Source organism: Tenrec ecaudatus, chromosome 5, assembly GCF_050624435.1.
Source record: "Tenrec ecaudatus isolate mTenEca1 chromosome 5, mTenEca1.hap1, whole genome shotgun sequence".
Classification (NCBI taxonomy): domain Eukaryota; kingdom Metazoa; phylum Chordata; class Mammalia; order Afrosoricida; family Tenrecidae; genus Tenrec; species Tenrec ecaudatus.
In genome coordinates, this window is record NC_134534.1 from 31,394,313 (window position 1) to 31,416,375 (window position 22,063).

At 41.0% G+C, this 22,063-nt stretch overlaps 1 protein-coding gene across 1 annotated transcript in view; it reads left to right on the top strand.

The window, feature by feature from the left end:
* ANGPT1 (angiopoietin 1) overlaps window positions 1-19,256 on the top strand; it is a 289,630-nt gene extending 270,374 nt beyond the window's left edge. The window contains exon 9 of the mRNA XM_075549364.1: window positions 14,391-19,256. Within this exon, the coding sequence (XP_075405479.1) occupies window positions 14,391-14,551 (161 nt within the window). The 3' untranslated portion in view covers window positions 14,552-19,256. The remainder of the gene's footprint in view (window positions 1-14,390) is intronic.
* The last annotated feature ends 2,807 nt before the right edge of the window (window positions 19,257-22,063 follow it).

The following is a 22,063-nucleotide window of genomic DNA, read 5'->3' on the forward strand; positions in this document are numbered from 1 at the left end:
ATTGGAAGAAAGAGAAGCAACTTTCAATGGAACGTCCAGGTTCAGACTCCAATGAGTGGCCAGGGAAGCTCCTGCCTCTCTCCTTGTGGGAAACTTCACAAAGAGCCCAGAGTCTCGTATTTGCAAGAGTTTAGTTACATGCTTTCCTACCATTGTAGGCTAGATTTAGATGGTCTCAACATTTCTCTTGGGGCACAAACAAAATGCTTGAGATGCCGGCAGTCCTTCATAGTAAGGGAAAGAGTGGGAGAGCGATGGAGTAAGCTGAGAAAGCACTTGCAGACATCTCTGTAAAGACACTGCAATGTTCTACCACCCTTTCCTAGAAGTATGTCTACTTCTTATTTCTTCCTTACTAGGAAACCTGCAACGCTTCCATTCAAATTTTTTCCCATTGAAATTAAATGTTGAATAAGCTTTATGTTTTATTACCCGTCTTATGTAACCAGAGCATATATTTCAAGGGCAAAATTGCCACCCACACTTTCTATGGAAATGACCCCTTACTTAATCATTAAAGAGAAATGACTTGTCAGCAGATGACTTGTAAGCCAGAAATATCTGTGCTCTGCAACTGCCCTTGACCTTGGGAGAATGTCTAAAGTTCACAGCGAAGGTATTCCCCAATAGATGGGCCATTGCAAAGTGGTATCTTTTATCACCAGGAGAAAAGCATTTCAGAGGTGACTGTGGAAAGTATTTTCATAGCCTCTCCTCTTATCCCAGCCTCAGGAGAGTAGCTGCTGTGTTCTCCCAACTCAAAGAAAGGAATCCGTTTCATTAAATAAAACAGTTAGAAATGCTGTGGAGCATTCAGAAAATGAAGGTGTACATTCATTCAATGTGACCTTGTGTTTCCCCTGGTTAGCTCTCTATGGAGAAGTAACCATGCAGTCTCTTACTCCAGCATTATAAACGTGAAGTGCTTGATTTATTATCACATTGTCATATTCTAAGTAAACTTACCTTCCAAACACACATGATCTGGGTACCAAAGGAGTCGTCTTCAAAGTACAGTTTTTCAAAATCTTCTGGAAATTGCATTTATTAATGGTTGCCAACAACAACAACTACAAAAAAATAAAAGGGTTCACGGTATTGTTTTACATGCCTGTCCTTACCTTACTTTTCTTTCCCGGCAATTTCCATATTTAGTACATAATATAAAATCAATGTAAAATATGGCCTAACCTTCTGCAGCAGGAATCTGCTGTGGCAGAGACCCCCATCTCTTTTCCCACACATAAACTATGTCAGCCGACAGGCAAGGCTTTCTAAAGCTAACAAAGGGTAGTTCTCGGTTCAGTCCTCAGAAAAGGAATAAAGCCGTACACATAAATTTTTCAGTTCGCCCTAGAACTTACCAGATGCGAACAGCAGATCATTGATAAATGCTTGCCTTGCTTGCTATGGAATCTTGAAGATGACAAAGAAAATTAAATTAAAAAAAAACAACTAGCAGTTTCTCCAACTGGTGGATGATGTTGACATGACAAGATCTTTGGGGAAATGTTCTTAGAGTTTGTAATAACCTGAGAAACCAAGCCAGACATAGTTGGATAATGAACATTCCATAAATATTAAGGCAAAGCAGTTGCAAGAAAATCCCCCTATGGATAATTTCAAGTTGGCCATCTACTTTGCAAGGAGCTCTGCAGGAGAAAGCCCGAGAGTCTTCCCTCTGCTCTAGAGGGTCGCCAGGAGTCAGAATGGACTTGACAGCAGTGGGTTGTGTATCCATTGAGTGACTTTGATTTTGAATAACATTTAGTTACACAATGAAAGTTTATGTCTCCAGAGGTAGGTCTCCATGGAGGCAGGGACTCTCTGCAGTGCCTCAACCGTGCCAAGCACACAGTATAAGTAAACATCATTGTATGATAGCGCATGTTCCCAGACATTCTTAAAGGATTATGTCAAATCACAATGACTGTGGGGAGAACATACTTAAAGCAATGGGGGCTTCCAACTGGTTGGTTCTAGTCCCTCCCCCACCCCTACTTCCCGCCCCTAGCTGAGGATTTGCATTTCCATTCCAGAGATCCTGAATCAGAATTTCCAGTGGGACAAGACACCCAGGTGATTCTTATATATGTACAGGGCCAGGAGATCTATACTTCACTGAGGGATTTGTTACATTGTGGATTCCGATTCAGTAGATCTGTGGGAGATAGGCAAATTATCAGCAGGAGGGTCTCAAACCAAAGCGAACCAGCTGAAAACTCTGATGTTGAGAAATCAATGTTGACTATGAATGTAACCCTAACATGAGCTTAGATGTAACATATGTAAATGCACACATGTAGTTCCATATACACACATGGAGCTAAGGGATAAATCCCAATGACCAGATCTGATTTTGAAGACTAGTTAAATTCCAGAAGACCAAACTCCAGAATTGGAAATATTTGAGAATTAGACTCCTGACTTGCAAATAAAGATCATCTTTCTGAATATAAGTTTAAGAATTCAATTTTTATTTTCTGAGTGAAGTTGCATATATTGGATGAAAGCGTGGAGGATGTCAGAAAATGTCTCAAAAGACATGTTTAGAAAAAGATGCACTAAAACCTGATAGGCGGGGAGTTGGTGGTCATTTCTGCTGGAAGGAGGACTGTCTTTTGGGCAACCTCACCTCTCTTAAAATGGAGAATGCAAAAGGCCAGGAGTGGAAATCCACAGAGAAGCCGCCAGAAGAGTGTGTTGCGCTCAGCTTTGAACCAGTGTCAGAACCAGAACATGTACCATGGGCTACTAATGAGCCAAGCGCGTCATCAACTGTACAAAACTGTGCGTCTCAAGTGACTAAATAAAAAGAATTTAAAAAGAAAAAGAGAATTCGCAAAGCGATGACAACTTGAAACCCCGAAAGAAGATTCCGATTCCTCCATTACCATCAAAACTGCCACCGATTCCCCTAATTCACCAAGACAGCTTGCAGACCTGGTGCCACCAGTTAAAGCTGAGCACCAAAGGCCAGAAACTAGATGTATATAAACGACTGTGTGAACATGCTGACCCGAGTCAAGATAATTTTCCTGCCACCGCAAAGGAAGCCAAGATCCAGACATGGCTAGAAAAATAAAATGTGGCCAAATCCAATCTAAACGGTTCACAGAAAGAGAGTAGGTGTCCTGAAGGGACTAACCCTCCTGAAGCAGCTCCTTCCTCTGCAGAAGGGGCACCTGCCTTTGAATCTGTTCTCCAGCAGGATGTCGATGCAGTTGACAATACCGTACTACAGGTGACAAGCTCCACAGTGAGGATGTGCTGGCCCCGGGTCAAGAATTGCAGGCAAAGCTTGGCAGGTGGAGGTGGAAGAATCACCGCAAGAGACTTACGCTGTCACGTGGTGTGTGGTACATGGGGGGAGTCTTCCTGCAAACAGAAGTGGCTGGGCTGGGTTGCAGTTTCCTGCTGGACAAGCTGGGGTCCCTGAGATACCAGGGAGAGGGAGCCTGGGTGCTCTCTCCTTGAGAGCTGCCAGCAGTTTGCCACCGCAGCATATGGAAGACAACCTGCTGTGTCCCGAATGTGTCCAGAGGAACCGAGTGGTGAAGGAAAGCCTCCAAAGTGGGAAGGGTGCCCGGGAAAAGGGTACTTCCAAGATTGCAATTAACAAGTGACATCACGGCTTCCGAGTGGGCACAGACTGCTGGGGGCGGGTGTCACCTTTTACAATCTGGACTCTGAAGTCAATCCCCAGGTTTGCTCGCTGCTGTCTAAATTGAGATACAGAAGACATTGATGTTTAAAATCTCATTGCAACTTTACAATTTACCATGCATCCCAGCTAATAAAAACATAAATAGTTCAAAGTCCACCAATTCCAACATTTCCTTGCCCTTCTGAAGTATAAATGGCTTAAGCTGAGCTTCGGTGGAAAGTTCGTCCGAAGAATGTTGGTTTACTTCGGGGCTGAATTTCCCTTGCCTGAATACTGATTTTAGGAGCCCTTCCTTTCTACCTGTAAGCTTAATGACTTCAAATGGTTGAATATTTAAGACAAAAATACCTAATATTCTTAATATAGAAAACATTTTCCCAAAATATCTGTAAGTTGGCTCTGAAGTCAGTGTTATCATCATTGTAATCACTGCTAGCCGTCTTGTGCTTTCTGCTCTTGAAAAAGTTTAAGCACATTGTACTGAAGTTATAGTTGCTCTTGTGTACTTCATCCTTTGTTTGTTGGGGAAAAAATATGTGAATTCTTAGCTGATATTCTTAACTTATAAGGATTGAAACCAAAAAAATGTCAAAGAAAACCCCAAAACCTGATAGCTCTAGATATCAGACTACAATCAAAGTTAGTTAATGAAGGGCAGGAAATGTGGACTAGAATAATCAGATACTTTTGTTTATTATGTCCCCTAGTAATAATATTGCTGATATCTATTTAGCTCTCATGGTCTAGTAGGCACTTTTGCATTATTCTTAATGTGTTACCCTTAGTGTCCTACGTGCACTTCCAAAACACTATTTAACGCGGGGATCACAAGAATACCTTGGGCAAGAACAAGATCCAGAAAGATTCGATAATTTGCCAACATCACCTAATTCAGTGCCATAACCAGGATTTGAACCCACGTACTCAACCTCTAAGGGCCATGGCCCTATCTCCTCCTCCTTTTGCTGCATTCATTGGAAGTGGAGTTCAACGGGAAAGGGAGAGCTCCCTTGTATTGTTTGCAGGCCCAAGTCCATGAGGATTTTCTCACTTAAACCTAGTTAAAAGGGATGGGGGGCCCAAGAGAAAGGAGAGGCAGTAAGAGGATACTTAGAAGTCTTCAGTGAATTCAAGAGTACTGGCAGGAGAAACAACTTTTCATCCTTGGAACAAAAAGACCAAGAAAAAGAAGGGGGTGGGGAAGGTCTTGGCCTGAAGGGGTTGTAGTAAGAGATGACAGAAGGAACACAAACCTATGAAAAGGTCCTTAGGCCCCCTGCACAGACGATCCACACAGCTGCTCCGTGAAGCCAGCTCAGGGCACGGACAACTCTGTACATGAGAAGCCAGCGAGTGGCTTTCAGGAGGAGCACACTGATAAGATGGCACCCATCAGCTTAGGGCAGCTCACCCTTACTGAGGGATAGAAGACGCGGGTCTCGCCGCTTGTGCAAGCCTTCTGGAATATTACTAATCAGAACGCGGTGCATTGAAAATGCATGCAAGAGACACACGAGAACAGGAAATGTGCTTGTGGTCTTGCTCTGCTTTCTACCGTAGAAAAGGGTTTTTGCGAGACCGTTTTATTTAGGATTCGAAGAATTGAGAGTTAGGTTTCCTGAATTGAAAATAAATTTAAGCTTCCAGCATGCAAATCGACAAATCGAATTCCTATTTTCTGGGCAAAGTGTCACTTCTTGGTGATAAAATGGTGAATTTTCTGCTTCAAAGATAAAAGACTCAAATGACTTTGCAAGGGCTGGGAAACCTACATTTTAGTGAGTTAAGTGGAAATGAATTAGAAACCTTCCTCTTGGGTTTCTTATTAAAATATTCAGGGGGTTACAGGTTATGAAGAAAAATGCTTGGCAAAGTACTTCTTGGCCGTTGCCAACCTTAAAACATTTGAGACATGTTATCAGTCGTCCAATGAGCTACTTTCTTCCATCGTTAGCGCACATCACTGACTCCTCTTCAGATGAAGGTGCCTTCGATAGCTTAACATCGTTAGCATATTTCTCACTTACTATTCCCAGTCACGTACAGAGCAAAGACCAGGTTAATATCTCTCTAGGATTTCGGGGAATATATAATGTATATATATTTGGACCTTGCCAGAGAGAAACGACAAAACATGCCTCTTCTGTGTGACTATGGTCATGGAAAGCATGTCCCATGTGACCTCACATATGTACTAAGTGGTTCTGATTACCTTCGAATGCCAAGGCAGAGCATTCACGCCACCTGTGTACTCTGCTTTTGCCTGGTGGATCCAAGCTGAATTCGAAACCCCATTGTCCTAATGTCATCCAAAATGTGTGGCTTTAAAGAACAGAAATGCATTTTCTCACAGATCCTGGTGCTAGAAATCCAAATTCAGGCATCCGCAGCCTATCCTTCCTCTTTGTGGGACTAAGCAAAGCTCGCCCTGCCTCTCCGCTGCAGGTTGGCTAGTTGCCATCAAGGTGACTCTGAGTCCCGAGGACCCTGTGTGTGTGAGCGCAGAAATGCGCTGCTCCCCAGGGTTTGCAAAGGCTGGCTCTTCAGAAGTAGAGCCCCAGTCTCTTCTTCTGAGGCACCTGTGGGTGGACTGGGAGCTACAACCTTTTGGTGAGGAACCAAGTAGCTCTGGGTATTTCTTGGTATTCCTTGACTGATCCTCGCAGGCCCTCTACTCAATCTGTCTGACTTTGTATCCATGTTTCTTCTCCCCTTTTATACTACTCAGAAGGGATTAGGATAGGTCTTACCTCGTTCCATGTGATTTAATGGATATTGGCTTCAAAGAAGGCTCTTTCTGAGAACAAGGTCAGATTCTCAGGCACAGAGGTCAAGGCTTCAACATCTTTTTGCAGGAAGGAGCCGCAATTCAACCCATGGCATGTCTCTTTTCAGGATAAATCTCTAAAATACTTGATAGGCTTTACTATTTTCAAGGAAAAACAGAAGTGTGCAAGTTGATGAAATGAAAATACTTCATTTGTTGTTATGTAAGTGTCAGAGAAAGCATAGACAATTTCTACTACTCTGAAATTCAGGGCCTTCTATAAAAGCCACTACATACAAATTTGTGATGGGAAATAATTGCCTCTTCATTTCACTTTTAGCCATCTTAATTCACCGTCTTTGGATCCTCAATCACCATCTCAGCATCCATGGTGGGCAGGGCTCACTGGCTTGAAATACACAGAACTAAAAGACTTTAAGCCCTTTGATTTCTTTCTTGAAATCTAAACAAAGAGTTAATTAAAAACATAATTAACATTTCAATGCAAGCCATTTTACAGTTACCTTGCATCTTTTATTGCAGTTACCTTCATGTTTCGTAATAAACCCTACGAAACAAATACGTATTATATGTTGCCGCTGAAGATCACATGTGCGGTATCACAATGCCTTGACATCCCTTTGATTCTGACTCATTTAGAGCCGCCGGGCAGGCTAGAACTGCCACCCTGGGTTTCGGGGACGATAATTCATCACGGGAGTAGAGAGTCTCCTCTTTCTCCATCAGATGAGCTGGTGGTTTCAAACTACAGACCTTGCTGGTAGAAGCTCAATCCATAACTAATTAAGCCACCGGCACTCATTTCGTTTCATTAGTAGATTATTATGCCCAATAAGATCTGATTTCTTCATAAAATTTTTTATGAATTATTCAGAGTTCCTGAAGGAGGGAGGGTTTGGGAGGGAGGGCAAAATGTGGAGCTGATACCAAGGGCTCAAGTAGGAATAAAATATTTTGAAACTGATGATAGCAACATATTTAAAAATATGCTTGACACATTGGGTGTTTGTATGGATTGTGATAAGAGCTATAAGAACACCCAATAAAATGATTTAAAAATTAGTCTCTTCAGTTCCTATTGTATACCTTATGCTTTCCCAGAACTTACACCAAGCAATGTGGCTGGAGGGTACGATTCCCACTAGTTCACACATCACATTGTTTGACCCGTACAACCGTGCTGTGGATTTGAATACATCGACATACTTTCTATGCTTTATAAATAAGGTGCCTAAATGACTGTGACCTTATAACACTTCCTCAAAATCTGCATATTTGAAGATTTATCCTAGTGTCTGACAGGGCTATTTTAAGATTAATGTCCACAAGCCAATGCACGTAAATATGTTTAGCAACACCCTGACACACACTAACTGTTCAAAGAATGTCACATGTCATCTGTTATTGCTTAGACTCTCTTGGTCATACACTGGCAAAATTGAAATCAATTTCCTGGTCTTCTGACTTCTCATCTGATGTGCCCAAGACTCCAATTGCCCCCACAAGAAAATTTCTAAATATACATAAAATCCTCTGTGCTCTTCTTCCTGATCATTTTTCTAGTCCCGTGTTCTTCATTATTTTTCTTGCCCAATGTTCTACAACCTCTTGCCCAGCGGCACCCTAGCCAAGCCAAGCTTCTGGCATAGGCGCTGCTGCTCTCTCAGTTACATATCACATTATGTTTCTCTTTGCCCCCACCTGCCTGCCCAGGGAGCTCCTCCCCAGCCTGCAGGAGCCAGCACAGGTGCAAACGGGGAAATCTTGCTGCCCACGGCAGCTGTGACTTTCTGCCTCTCTCTTCCACAGGTTTCCATGTCTCTGCTTCACCTGTTAACATCTTATGAAGCATTTGTTTATCTCTTTCCTTTGGGAAGTTGGAGAGTCTTAAAGTTAGGGATTCATTTTGCTCAAATCTTCCCCTACCTGACTGACTTTTGGTTAATATTTGTTGAATTGCTTATGGATTCAATTTTCTCCCTTCATCATGGTCAAAATATGCTTTGGCAGACAAAACTTTTAGGCTGAGAGCTCAAAATAACGCCTGATTAAACATTTAGCCAGGCAGATCTGGTTCCCCTGGTTAAAACTTGATTTCCTTGCCCAGTGAATGTTTTCCTTGTTCACATGGTGATGGACAAGGCGGCTGGCTGGAGCAGGGATCTTCCACAAACATTCAGGGACTCCTTCTCCACCTTCGTTTCCTGCAGTCTTCCCCTTGCTCACTATCTGCCAGCCACGCTGTTGTCTTCTAGGTGAAATCCGTGAAGCTTTCTCTGCTTCGTGGCAGTGCAGGGGCAGTACTCTGGGCAGAAGACTCTTTCCCCCAAACCCGGCTCTCTCTCATCCTTCTGGTCTTGTTACATATCACAACATGCACACCGCAGCCCAAGTAGGTTTTCTGCTGTTCTCCTTCATAACACTCTGATTATTTTCCCTTTGGCTACAATTTTTTTTCTATTTATTTACTTCTTTGTTTACTCCCCCACCTCCTCCCTGCTACGGCTTCCTCTAGCATCGTTCACTATTGGACCTGTCTCAAAGCACTTTATGATGACAATTAATGACAAAACTATAATGACTAATAAAACTAATTTTTAAAAATAAAAATATTTCCACAATTATCTCAGATGGTCTATAGTGGGGAGGCTAACCAGCAGTTTTTTTTTTATAAATGTGGTTAATTCAGATGCTGGAGGCACCGTAAGGAACCAGGCAAGCAGTCAGGCAGGCAGTCAGGCAGGCAGTCAGTCCTTGAGAAGCCCAGCATCACTCGCCAGCCATTTGGGAAGCAGACTCTGTTAGGCAGAGTGCTAACTCAGATAGATGGGTGGGAAGTAAACCATAAGATTCCATCCCTCTTAGGATAATGAAGGAACACTGTGCATTTTTAGTCTTTGGCCCTCTCAGTTCCAGGTAACCATATTTCTCAGTGAAGAGCCCATGAGAGCTACAAAGTGTTAAGCATTCAACCACTAACAATGGTAGAGGTTTGATCCTACCGAAAAATGCCTTGAGAGAAGGCCATTTGCTTCCAAAAGTCTTGGCCTTGAATGTCCTATGGAATTGGGTTCCACTCGGCTCACCTGGTGTCCCCATTGGTCTGAGTTGACTGGTAGCAACTGATAACAGCACTCCTGTCCTTGTTGATTGTAACCTGCCTTACTGGCCTTCTTTCAAGGCATCCAAACACCTTCTCTTTACCAAAATGTTACACCACTTTTATTCATTAACAAGAAGCACAAAATAAATCTATTTGACTCTTCACAGCTTCCCACTGTTCTCCCCAATGACTGTGTCCATCAGCCAAAGCCCTTTATTAACACGCCCTTGTTACAAAAGCTGCCTTCCCACAATGTCCCAAGACTCCCATTGCTTTCAAATAAACAAGAGCACACATTTTTACCATAAGTGCCCTAATGCAGCGGGGATGAACCTTCTATGAATCCTAGTAGTTCTCAACAATAGAGCTGAGTGTGAGCATCTCAGAGACTGGAGTCAATGTTTCAAAGGTTCAAGGTTGCAGATGGACACTGGGCCTCCACTCAAGTACTCCCTCAATGCAAGAACACTTTGTTCTATTAAACTGGCATTCCATGGTGCTCACCTTCCCGACAGGATCACTGAAGACAACGTGGGTGCATAAGCAAATGTGATGAAGTAAACTGATGGTGCCCGGCTATCAAAAAGTATAGCATCTGGGGTCTTAAAGGCTTAAAGAGAAACAAGTGGCCATCTAGCTGAGAAACAAAAAAGCCCACACAGAAGAAGCACATCAACTTGTGTGATCATGAGGTGTTGATAGGATCAGATATTAGGCATCAAAGAACAATCATAACAATGTGAAAGAGGGGGAGTGCGGAGTAGAGACACAAAGCCCACCTGTAGGCAACTGGACATCCACTAACAGAAGGGTCTCAGGGAGGAGACAAGCCAGTCCGGGTGTAGTATAGCAATGATGAAACATATAACTTGCCTCTAGTTCTTTAATGCTCTCCCCTTCCCCCACTCACTATCATGATCCCAATTCTACCTTACAAATCGGCTGGACCAAAGGATATACACTGGTACAGATAAGAACTGGAAACACAGGGAATCCAGAAACCCCTCAGGACCAATAATGAGAGTAGAGATACCAGGAGGGTAAGAGAGAGGTGGGGGGAAAAGAGGAACTGATCACAATGATATACATATAACCCCCTCCCTGGGACTGGACAACAGAAAAATGGGTGAAGGGAGACATCGGAAAGTGTAAGACATGGAAAAATAATAATACTTTGTAAATTATCATGGGTTCGTGAGGGAAGGAGGGGGAAAAGGAGGAGCTGATACCAAGGGCTCAAGTTGAAAGAAAATGCTTTGTGAATGATGATGGCAACAAACATACAAATGTGCTTGAAACAATGGACGGATGTATGATTGTGATAAGAATAGTAGGAGCCCCCAATATGATTTTATATATATATATATATATATATATATATATATATATATATATATATATATATATATATATATAAAACAGAAGAATAAGTTCATAAAAAGGGAATTTGATAATTTATACCTCGTTATTTTGTCATATCTTGCCCTATCCAGAGTCTCCCTTCCCCCCTTCTCTGCTGTCCCTCTCCCAGGGAAGAGGTCACATGTGGATCCTTGTAATCAGTTCCCCCTTTCCAACCCACTCACCCTCCACTCTCCCAGCATCGTCCCTCACACCCTTGGTCCTGAAGGTATCATCCACCCTGGATTCCCTGTACCTCCAGCCCTCATATGTACCAGTGTACAGCCTCTGTCCTATCCAGGCCTGCAAGGTAGAATTCGGGTCATGGTAGTTGGGGGGAGGAAACATCCAGGATCTGGGGGAAAGCTGTGTTCTTCATCGGTACTACCTCGCATCCTAATTAACCCATCTCCTCTCCTAAACGCCTCTATGAGGGGATCTCCATTGGCCGACACTTGGGCCTTGGGTCTCCACTCTGCACTTCCCCTTTCATTTAATATGGTGTATATATATACATATACACATATATACACATACATACACACACTTATATCGTTGTTTTTTTTTTGCATGATGCCTTATACCTGGTCCCTTGGCACCTCGTGATCGCACTGGCCGGTGTGCTTCTTCCATGTGGGCTTTTTTGCTTCTGAGCTAGATGGCTGCTTGTTCACCTTCAAGCCTTTAAGACCCCAGACACTATCTCTTTTGATAGCCGGGCACCATCAGCTTTCTTCACCACATTTGCTTATGCACCCATTTGTCTTCAGAGGCACATGAGGGAGGGGGGAAAAGGGAGGGAGTTGAAAAAAAAAGAGGACCTGATGCAAGGGGCTTAAGTGGAGAGCAAATGCCTTGAGAATGATTGGGGCAGGGAATGTATGGATGTGCTTTATACAATTGATGTATGTATATGTATGGATGGTGATAAGAGTTGTATGAGTCCCTAATAAAATGTAAAGAAAGAAAAGAGGAGAAAAAAATGATTAGGGCAAAGATTGTACAGATGTGCTTTATACAATTGATGTATGTATATGTATGAACTGTGATAAGAATTGTATGAGCCCCTAATAAATTGTTAAAATTAAAAAAAAGGGAATTTGAAAATTCAAACACTGAAACAATACAGTTTCAGTTTATTTTGTGCATTAGAAGTCTTCTGGTTAAATGATTTCCTTGATATTGGAATAACTTTTGTAATATAATTAACTTATTTTTTCTAGTACTTATCACAAATTAAAAGAATTATTCTTAGAGAACAGATAGAATTTTACAGTGTCTCCTTCTTGTTAGGAAACAATAGCCCTCTTGTCACCCTCACTTTGAATGTGTTAACATGTATGCAGTTTGCATCCAGTTGGTAAAACAGCATTAAATGTGTGTCTTTCTAAATGTACTGAGACATAGCTCACTGTTTTCCAGTATAAAATGGTGATTAATGCAGTCTGCTAAGCCTCTAGCTTGACTTTATAAACACAACCTGGCTGGATTCATCTTCCAGAATTGAAAAATGGAGACTAGATTATCCCCATTTAGCTTTTACTAAAAATTTCTGCAAGACAATGCTCATGTTCCAGCTAAACATCAGCTGTGCAGCATTCTCTTTGTTTGGCTATTAGTCCCTTAGGTATCTGTCTGTAATCAAAGGGAGGCCAATTGTCTCCAAATAAAAGTATGCCAGAATGTCTCTGGCATAAATCTTTCCCTTAAGATTTCAGTCATGTTACTTCAGGAGGGAAAAAAAAGTCCTGTTTTATCTGAAAACCTAGGGATTTGATTCATTAAAAAAAAAAAAACGTTTTTTAAAATACTGACACCGTACAGAGAACTGTGTAAGCATCAGATTCACGTGTGCATCATCACAAACTCTGTTTTGTTTTTGCTTTTTCCTGACTACCTTCAGATAACACTGGAACAACCCCAGACAAATCCTTGCTATACAGTGTTACAAAGTAGTCCGAGTTAGGGGTCTATTCCCACTATCTTGTCCTAATCGATCTTGACATGAATTGAATACCTCTTAAAAATGTTTTCATCGTTACTTCCTTTTCTAGTGTCTTTATTAATCTGACCTTCCTTCGCCTTTGGAGGTGGGAAACCTTATATATAAATCTATGGATTTGTTTTAAGACATACACGCATACAAATGTACACAGCTAATGTTAGTCCAGCGACGGAGGATCCTGAAATGGCACTGCCCTTTTGTCAGTTGCGGCAGTAACGTCCCTTGTGAAAACCTTTGTATCATCTGGATTATAACCCGAACGGGGCTCCAGTTTCTGGTCAGAAAATTAGCGACACTTGCACATGTAATCCTTTATTTTCTTCATCCATTTCATAGTGATATTTTGCTGCTTCCCAAATCTGCCTACCAACAGCTCCGGGATTCATGTTTTCAAGCCACTGAAACCTTTGATGTAGTTTAGAAAACAAAATCTGTACAGCAATGCTCTGTACAGTAATTTATAGAAAGGAACATCTTCAAATGCAGTCTGAATGGTATCATTAGTAAGTCATCTGCTGCAACCGTGATTGTGGTGCACATTGCTAACAACATGTCGCGATGAAACTCATAAATAAAGGAGGGTGTTAAGTCCATTCATCATAACTTGAATACCTCCTGAATCAGGAACCATTATTGATGAGCACTTCCTATATTGCTACAACCCGAGGGAGGCCATACAAAGTCGAAGTCAATTTGGGTGTCACTCTGCTTTGCCAGTATCTAGTTAATTTCAGGAAGAGTTGAGGACCAGAGCTTGGTAAAAGAATAACATGAGTGTAAGAGATCCCTTTGCACCTCAACAGGTTAAGCTTCTGAACATCTTTACTAATAATTATTCTGTCCCAAGTAAAATGTATTCGGTTTAATTAATTACTCTGTTACAAGTAAAAACTGTGCTCCATGCTTAGAATGGAGGTCTCTTCAAGGTATCTGTGTTTTTCAGGGCCTGTGTACCCTGACAGTATTGTCGGGTAAGCATGGACTGCTAACCACAAAGTGGCCGGTTCAAACCCACCATCCGCTCTTAGGGAGAATAAAGATTCACAGTGTTTTGGAAACTGTGTGTTGGAATCCACTTGGTGGTAGTGCATTGGTTTTAGTTTTGGGACGTGTAAAGCCAGGCCTGAGGTAGCCCTTCTCTTGATGCCCAGAGTCTACCCAACCTTACAGTGGAAATGAGTCAGACTGCAGTCCAAGTGAAGGTCATTTTCCACATGGGAATACCTCTATGATTATTTGCATTGCCTAACTCATTGAAAATGATTCCACTCCGGAGAAGACATTCGTTGAATGTGTGTTCATGTGAACATCAGCCTAACAAGTGTGGGCCATTTCCCTTTCAGTTAATGCATCAATTCCTGAAAGTTTAATGGACTCATCATTGTTTCTTCCCCTTCTCCCTTTCCATTTGTATCTGTCATTTTAGGCTGGTGGTTTGATGCGTGTGGCCCGTCCAATCTCAATGGCATGTTCTACACTGCTGGACAGAATCACGGGAAACTGAATGGGATAAAGTGGCACTACTTCAAAGGACCCAGTTACTCCTTACGTTCCACCACTATGATGATCCGGCCACTGGACTTTTGAGAGCACATTGTCAGAAGCAATTAGAAAAACAACAGAGAAATCTGGGAAAGCCACCAAATGAAAAACTGCTCGAAAAACCCCTGGAGTGCACTCTATTGTCTCCTTTCCAGCAGCAAGTGGTAACTATGTGAAATCACCAAGGTTCCTGACTGTGGACTTGGGCTTTCTTTGTGTTCACAGAAGTCTCTCCGTGAGGTCACTGCATGCCTATGGTTCAGACATAGAGAAGGCCACTCCCATCATGCTCCGAGAAGGGGAGAAACTGCTCAGCTCGCTGTGCTTCAACTACTACTGGATCTCATTTGGGAACTATGGTAGCCAGATGATAAATGTGCTTTCTTTCATGTAAAACCGAGGGAGGAAACGAATGATGGAGAAAAACAAAAGATCTACATGAAGAATGAAAACAGGCCTTTCATAGTCCTGTGGAAAAGATGAGGGGAAATGTTATTTCTATGCAAACCCACTAACAGATGAACTTATACCATTGTACAATTTTAATAGACATTCAGGCAGGATGGCAGTGCTCCCTGAGTCAGGAAATTATAAATGGATTTCAGAAGCCTAATTTCATGATCATATTCAACAGTTTACATCAGTTAGCCCATCTTGAAATTTAACTCTGTTTGGGTAAGCCATGATGAATTTTCTAGGGCACGAAGAATAACAAGCACGCTTTATTTCTTACACATTTCCAAAAAATGAACATAAATAGGGACAGCTGAGGTATGAAATTTTTTTAATGACCTGTTCCCCTCACCTCATGTTGCAGTTTTCATTTATTGTAAAAACTGACTGACTGATATATAAATATATTTATAACCTGAGGAAAGATTAAAGAATGTGAAATATATCACTAAGGGTTTTTTATATACATGCATTTAATATTTCCTTTATACTACACAGGAAGCAGTATTTTTGTGTGTGTTAATCTGAAGTAAGCCGTAGTAAACTGGAACAGTTAATTTTGTAGTGTCTTCTTCCATGTGTGTCACTTAAATGTACTTCATTATTTTTAAAAAGGTCTTAGATCTTCAATTTCATACTCTGTTATTCCATGCTATTTAATATTTGTTAACTGAAGTGTGCTTACACTATCTAGCCTGTTCCAGCTTCTATAAAAGATACATTTGGAAGCATATGAGAAATTAAAGAATTATGAATATCATTGTACATAACTTGTTTATATCCAGGGTAAGCCTAGTAGCTGCTTAATCTAACTGTGTAACACTATCCTTCATGCATGCGAATAAACACAGCTTCTAAAAAAAACCTATATTTCTTAGGGAAATACATTTCTCTATGGTTTTCTCCTTCAGGCTCTGTTTCCTTGAGCTACTTCTGATGTTTTTAAAAGTATTACGAGGAGAGAAATCTGGACAAACTATCAATGTTATATGCATGAAAAATAGTTATGAGAGACACAACGAGAGTCGTCCAGCTAATTGATAACATTACGAACCATGGGCACAAGTCTCTTAATGAAGACAGTCCTTTGGAATAATCCATTGTGAAGGCACACTTAGCAGGCGTTTGTATGACAATTGGAAGTTACTGCAGTTAGCCATCAAGCAGTGCTCTCTGCTTCTTTATAAACTGGTGCAAAAGCCTGACTTGCCCTCCTCTAGCTTCACTTTTGCCATGAAGCCGAAATCAGGCACGCATCCTCTCCACCCTTCCTTTCCTCTGTCGGACACCAACCACTCCTTCCACACGCTCTTCCTTTTATGCTGGGTCGAATCTCTCTTTGCAGAGGCAACACCGAACTCACAGAAGATACTCACAATTAAGGGGGCTTCTTAGGGGAGTTAAAAGGTGACCACAAGCTGGATTCAGAAAGCCTTAAGGATAAAGGCTTTGGTCCACGGCCAGCACCTCTCGTCAGCCACAACCAAGTCTCTCTCCAGCTCACACCCTTGTCCAAGTCCAAATCTCTCCAGTCCACATGGTCCCTTGTCCAAGTCCAAATCTCCCTCCAGTCCACATGGTCCCTTGACCTCTGCCTCTGTCGACCAGGAAGCCACCCATCCCTCGGCCTGAATTTCTTGGTCTTGGGGCGGTTTCTGTTCCTTCTCACAGCCTCCGTACCTCGGCCTCAGGTGCCTTTGGCCTCAGTATCCACCACGTCAACTCAAGATCTTGAAGGAGCTCCTCCTCTGACGGCCCCGCCCTCTGCATCTGCTTCACAGGTGGCACCTTTTAGTCAAGGGGTGGTGACTACAACTCACCAGTTCCCTCTATTAGTGTGACGCACACCTTATTTGCATACTGTCACCCAATCACTTGGTCAGATGCACAGAAACATGGGTAGAAGAGTTATATTCAGAAAGCTCATTCTACCACTCTAGAATAGCGGAATTTTGTCAAACTATAGGTCACTATAAGACACGTAAAAGAGTTATTGGCTCTTTCATAAAAATAAAAAAGCAAATTTCAAGGCAACAATATTATTTTCAAATTTGGTGACTTGATTCATTTATGCCTTGGTGGTTTTTCTCTTTCTGAGAGAATAAAGCTATTCAAAATTTTCAGAAAGTATTTTTAATATCTCATTTTTATATTTTTGTATCTTTATATACAGCCCCATGTTGATGATGTTATACAATATTTCTATCCTTGGTGGCTCCATCATAGCCTCTGTTTCTAAAATTCTTGATTAGTTTCATTTAAGTAAAATAAGTAAATGTTGTATTCTCTTATGCTCCTTAAGAATTTTTAATATTTTTAAACTAGTTTGGAAAAGATTATTTCCCACCTTGTTTTAAAAAGAAAAAAGAAAAAAGAATGCATGATACTGTTTTGTTACCTGGTTAAAAAATGAAATATTGTTTTTAATTATTTATAATAAAGCAATATAAAGTGTTTTATAATGCCATGTTTATGTATTGTGTAAGGCCTACAGGTTTGCTTCAATTTAACGTGTATATCCTTTGCATTTAATTATTTCAGGATACAATGATTAGGTATTAGAGTTTGTCTTTTAAATTTTCAATAAAAGCCATGTGGTCTCTATACAAATGTCTTCATGTCAATAACAACATTATTTGATTTAAATAAAACTGAAAATGAGATATTTAGGTGACTTTATCTCATTTTAAGTAATTTTTAAAATAGAATATAAAATTAGAATGTATGGAAGTAAGCAATCTCTGAGGGGAAAGGGAACTAAACAAGCTAATGCCTTGTTTTTTAAGAACTCCTGGCTTGGTATGGACAAAGAAAGCATCACCCCCATTAGAATGGGTGGTTCCAGCAGCGGGTCTGCACCCCTCCCTTCCTGACAATGCTGGAATACCATGTAACCAAACCTTCTGCAGATTCTGAATGTGTAACTGGGGAGTATGTGTTGAGAATCTGAATTTGGCCTGAGCTACTATTAGGTTAGCGGCCAAGTGCTTAACCACTGCACCACCAGGGTTCTTTTTCCATAAAATGCAAACTCTACTCCCCCAACCCCTACCCCAAACTTCAGCTACCTAGGGACTTGCTTTGGCCAATAGAATCCAACAGAACTGCTAGTGTGCCCGTTCTGACCCACCTCTCAGAGCTCGTGGGTTACACCTTGCCTCTGCCATGAAAACAAACAAACAAACATCCCAGGGCAGCTTCATGGAGGATGAGAAAGGCAAGGGAGGAAGATTAAGCTGACCAGTTGAGACCCTCCGAGACCCGCCAGCTACCAGTTGACCTTCCCGAGGCCATCAGACAGCTGAGACAAGCAGAGCCCTTCTACACGCATATAGTCCTGGAAACAACACATCCGCCTGGTTGTTAGTTTAAGCTTCTACTGTGGCAGTAGCTAACTGATATGAAATGTGACATGGTATTAACATTTGGTGTCCCTGGGCTATTTCATATGTTGTTTCCTTTTACCCTGACCAGTGATTCTCAACTCAAAAAGTGACCACAATTTGAATTTTTAGGAATAAGGCCTAGTAATTTGCATTTTTATTAGTCCTCAGCCCTACCCCAGTGATTTTTATATAGCCTCAAGTTTCAGAATCACTCTTTATGTGTTTATGATAACTATTCTCTTCCACTTGGACTGACAAAAATTCTAACAATCTTCTATTATTGTTTCATCTATTTATATAGTTTTAAAATTAGAAGAAACATCTAGACTCTCCTTAATTTAAACCATAAATCTCACTGCATCAAGTTATTTCCAACTCATAGCAATCCTACCAGGCAGAGTAAAGCCTCTTTCAAAAGTAGAAAGCTTCCTCTCTCTTCCATGGCGTCACTGTTGAATTTGAAGGCAGACCTTGTGGTTAGCAACCAGTGTAGATCCCACTGCACAACCCAGGCTCCAAGTTAGGCATGCGTGTCCATATATGATGGCCTTTGAGTTTTACTTTGAAATTGTATTGTGAGTTAGCGGAAAGACAGAAGAGAGAGGCATAAAGGCGTAAAGATGTCAGGAAGTGCAGAGTAATGGAGAACTCCGTCACTCAAGTCTACTTGGGGGAGGGGCACAAGGAGATAAGGGTGGAGAATGACCAGATAAAGGAGTTTAAATCATGTCCTTACATTAGATATTGTCTCCTTGTCCTGCATTTAAAAGATACACTGGAAAAGTAAAAGACTAGAGAAGTTTGAGTCTCCCAGGAGACTGTTCCAGTAGTTAGATCCTGGTCCATACAGCAGGAAGGGGGTACAGAAGGTTCGATTTTGAGAAACAGAGAAAGGGAAAACAAAACAAAAACTATGATGATTCAATTAGAGGAGTAAAACAGATCAAGTTCATTCCAGATTTTTGATTTGCTTAATTATTGATACAAATGACCAAATTAGGGAGCATGGATTTTGAGGAATGTCTGATGAAAGTATTTTACCTGCTCACTTTAAAATATTTGTGATTCAAATTTGTATTTTGATATAGGAGTCTGAGGTCAAGCAAGAGTTGACCCAGTACTCTAAAGTCTGCAGACTGAGGTGACAATTACTAGCTGAAATTACTGCAAAAAGGAATATAGGCTGAACTGGAGTTCAGTGAAAAACTCAATGGAATATAAAAATTCTAAGTGGCAGACAAAGAGAATGAATAAAAAGATGAGAAGTCTTGGCTTGACAGATAAGAAGAAAACCCCAAAAGAAAGGAGGAAGTCAGGGGAGTAGACCGTTTCAAGAATCAGTGATAGATACCTAATTCACCCGCAATGAATGTACAAATGTGCTTTACACAATTGATGTATGTATGGATTGTGATAAGAGTTGTATAAGCCCCTAATAAAATGATTAAACATAAAAAAATAAATAAAGTTCCATAAAAAAGAAATGTAAAAAAAAAGATATCTTAAAAGTATTGAAAAGGAAAAAATAATTAATTAATTTAAAAAAATGAGTAGACCATGAACGGAAAGAGCTAGGAAGGGAACTAGAGAGATTGGGTCACGGACAGGGATGTCTTTCAGGATGAGAAACAGTTGGACGTACTTTGGGTTAAGGAAAAGATGTCCTTGGAGGAGCAGCAAGGAGCCCCCGTGAACCCACTGTTACGTACAATCGACAGTTCACCCCACCCAACCATTCTGGGAGAGACACCTAATTGTTCTGATTGTTCAAAAGATTTCCCTCGGGAAACCCACTATGGCAATTTTGCTCAGTCCCGTGGGGTGATCATGAGACACACTTACCCAGCAGCCGCAGAAGAGTAGAAGGGGGAGTAATGGAGAGGTCCTAGGGGAACAAATATTTGCAGTGGTTTGGTGGCATACATGTTGGTTTTTTTATTATTAAACTCATCCAACCAATGAACGATGACAGCTTAGAAAACCCTCTGGAACAGTTCTGCTCTCAGAGGTCACCCAAAGTCAGTCAACACCAGAGCAGTGCCTCGTAGGGTTGGGAGTGGGTTTGAGGCGATGAGGTGGCAATAGAAGGAGGGAGAAAGGTTAGTACTTTGACTAACAGGAGAAACATAGCCTCAAATGAAAGAAGAAGCAATGAGAGAAGGAAAATATCTTGGGAAAATTAGCTCTCTGGCTACACTTTTATAGAAGAGAAGACAATCTTTTGAGAGTGTCAGCAGTTCTATTAAATAGAGTTTGAACAACCAGGTTTGGAAGAACCTTTGAAGGTAACGGGAGAACTAAAAGTCCAGAGGAGTTAGAACTTCTAAAAACGCTGATCATGATAAATTGACCAATCTGCTTTTCCCAATGATTTCCGTGTTTACGAAAATGATGAAATGAATATCGCCCTGCAGCTTAAAAACTTCACTCTGTTACGCCTCAGACACTTCACAATACTTAGTACGTTGCTCAGCCTACAACATTCAGGGAACATTCACACACAGGAAAATGTTTCTCCATTTGAAGCCTTCTCCTAATTCCCTAAACTCAATCACTCATTCTTCTTTGTTCCTACGGCATTTTCCTTCTACTTATGTTACAGAATTTTCACAGTCTGACTGGTGTCCTAATCCACTGTTAACATTCTTGTTCCCCATCCAAACAATGGACGTTTTCAGTCAGGGATCAAATTTAATTAATTTTTGTATCGCTAGAACCTAATATTGTGTTTGGCACATTCTAGAATCTCAGGTGATTTTTCTCAGTCCTTTTCAAGATTATACATTTTTTTTAGTTCTTGTTCTTTGTCCTATTTTTTTTATATTGACAGAAACTGGCAAAATACCTGACATAACCTTAAAAGTAAATTTTGCTTGACTGGGTCAATGAATATGTGTGTGTATAAAACAGGAAATAAAAATATCAAATCAATATATTTTTATTGAGAAATTTTTCCTGAAAATTTCCTTTCTGCATTCAAGATAAGATTATAATGGCACATGTTTTTCAAACACTAAAAAGTTCATTTTTAAAAGATATGAAAATAGTAATAATTTACAATTTATATAGGGAGGGGGAAATGAGGAGCTGACACTAAGGATTCAAATAGAAAGAAAATGTTTTGAAAATTATGATGGCAATATATGTACAAAAGTGCTTGAACTAGTGGATGGATGTATGGATTGTGATAAGAGCTGTAAAAGCCCCCAATAAAATGATTTTTTAAGTACTTCTTCGGTATTCCTTATTTAATATACAACTTTCACATAAGCATGAAGGGACTGAAAATCCAAGGTTTGGAGGTAGTTGTACCTTCATCCTCAGTGTAATATCCCTGATTTTCAACACTTTTTTCAAAAATTCATTTTATTGGGGCTCGTGCAATGCTTACCCATACGTACAGCCTACACACAGCCGTGTGTCAAGCACATTTGCACATTTGTTGCCATCATCATGGTCAAAACATCTGCCTTCCACTTGAGCCCCTGGTATCACCTCCTCATTTTTCCCCTTCCTTCCCCCAAACCCCCCAGGAACCTTGATAATTTATGTCATTATTATTGTATCTTACACTGTCCAATGTCTCCCTTTACCCACTTTTCTCCCTTCACCAGAGAGGAGGATATATGTAGATCCTTGTAATCGGTTCCCCCTTTCTATCCCACCATCCCTCCACCCTCCCGGTATCCCCACTCTGACCACTGGACCTGAGGGGTTC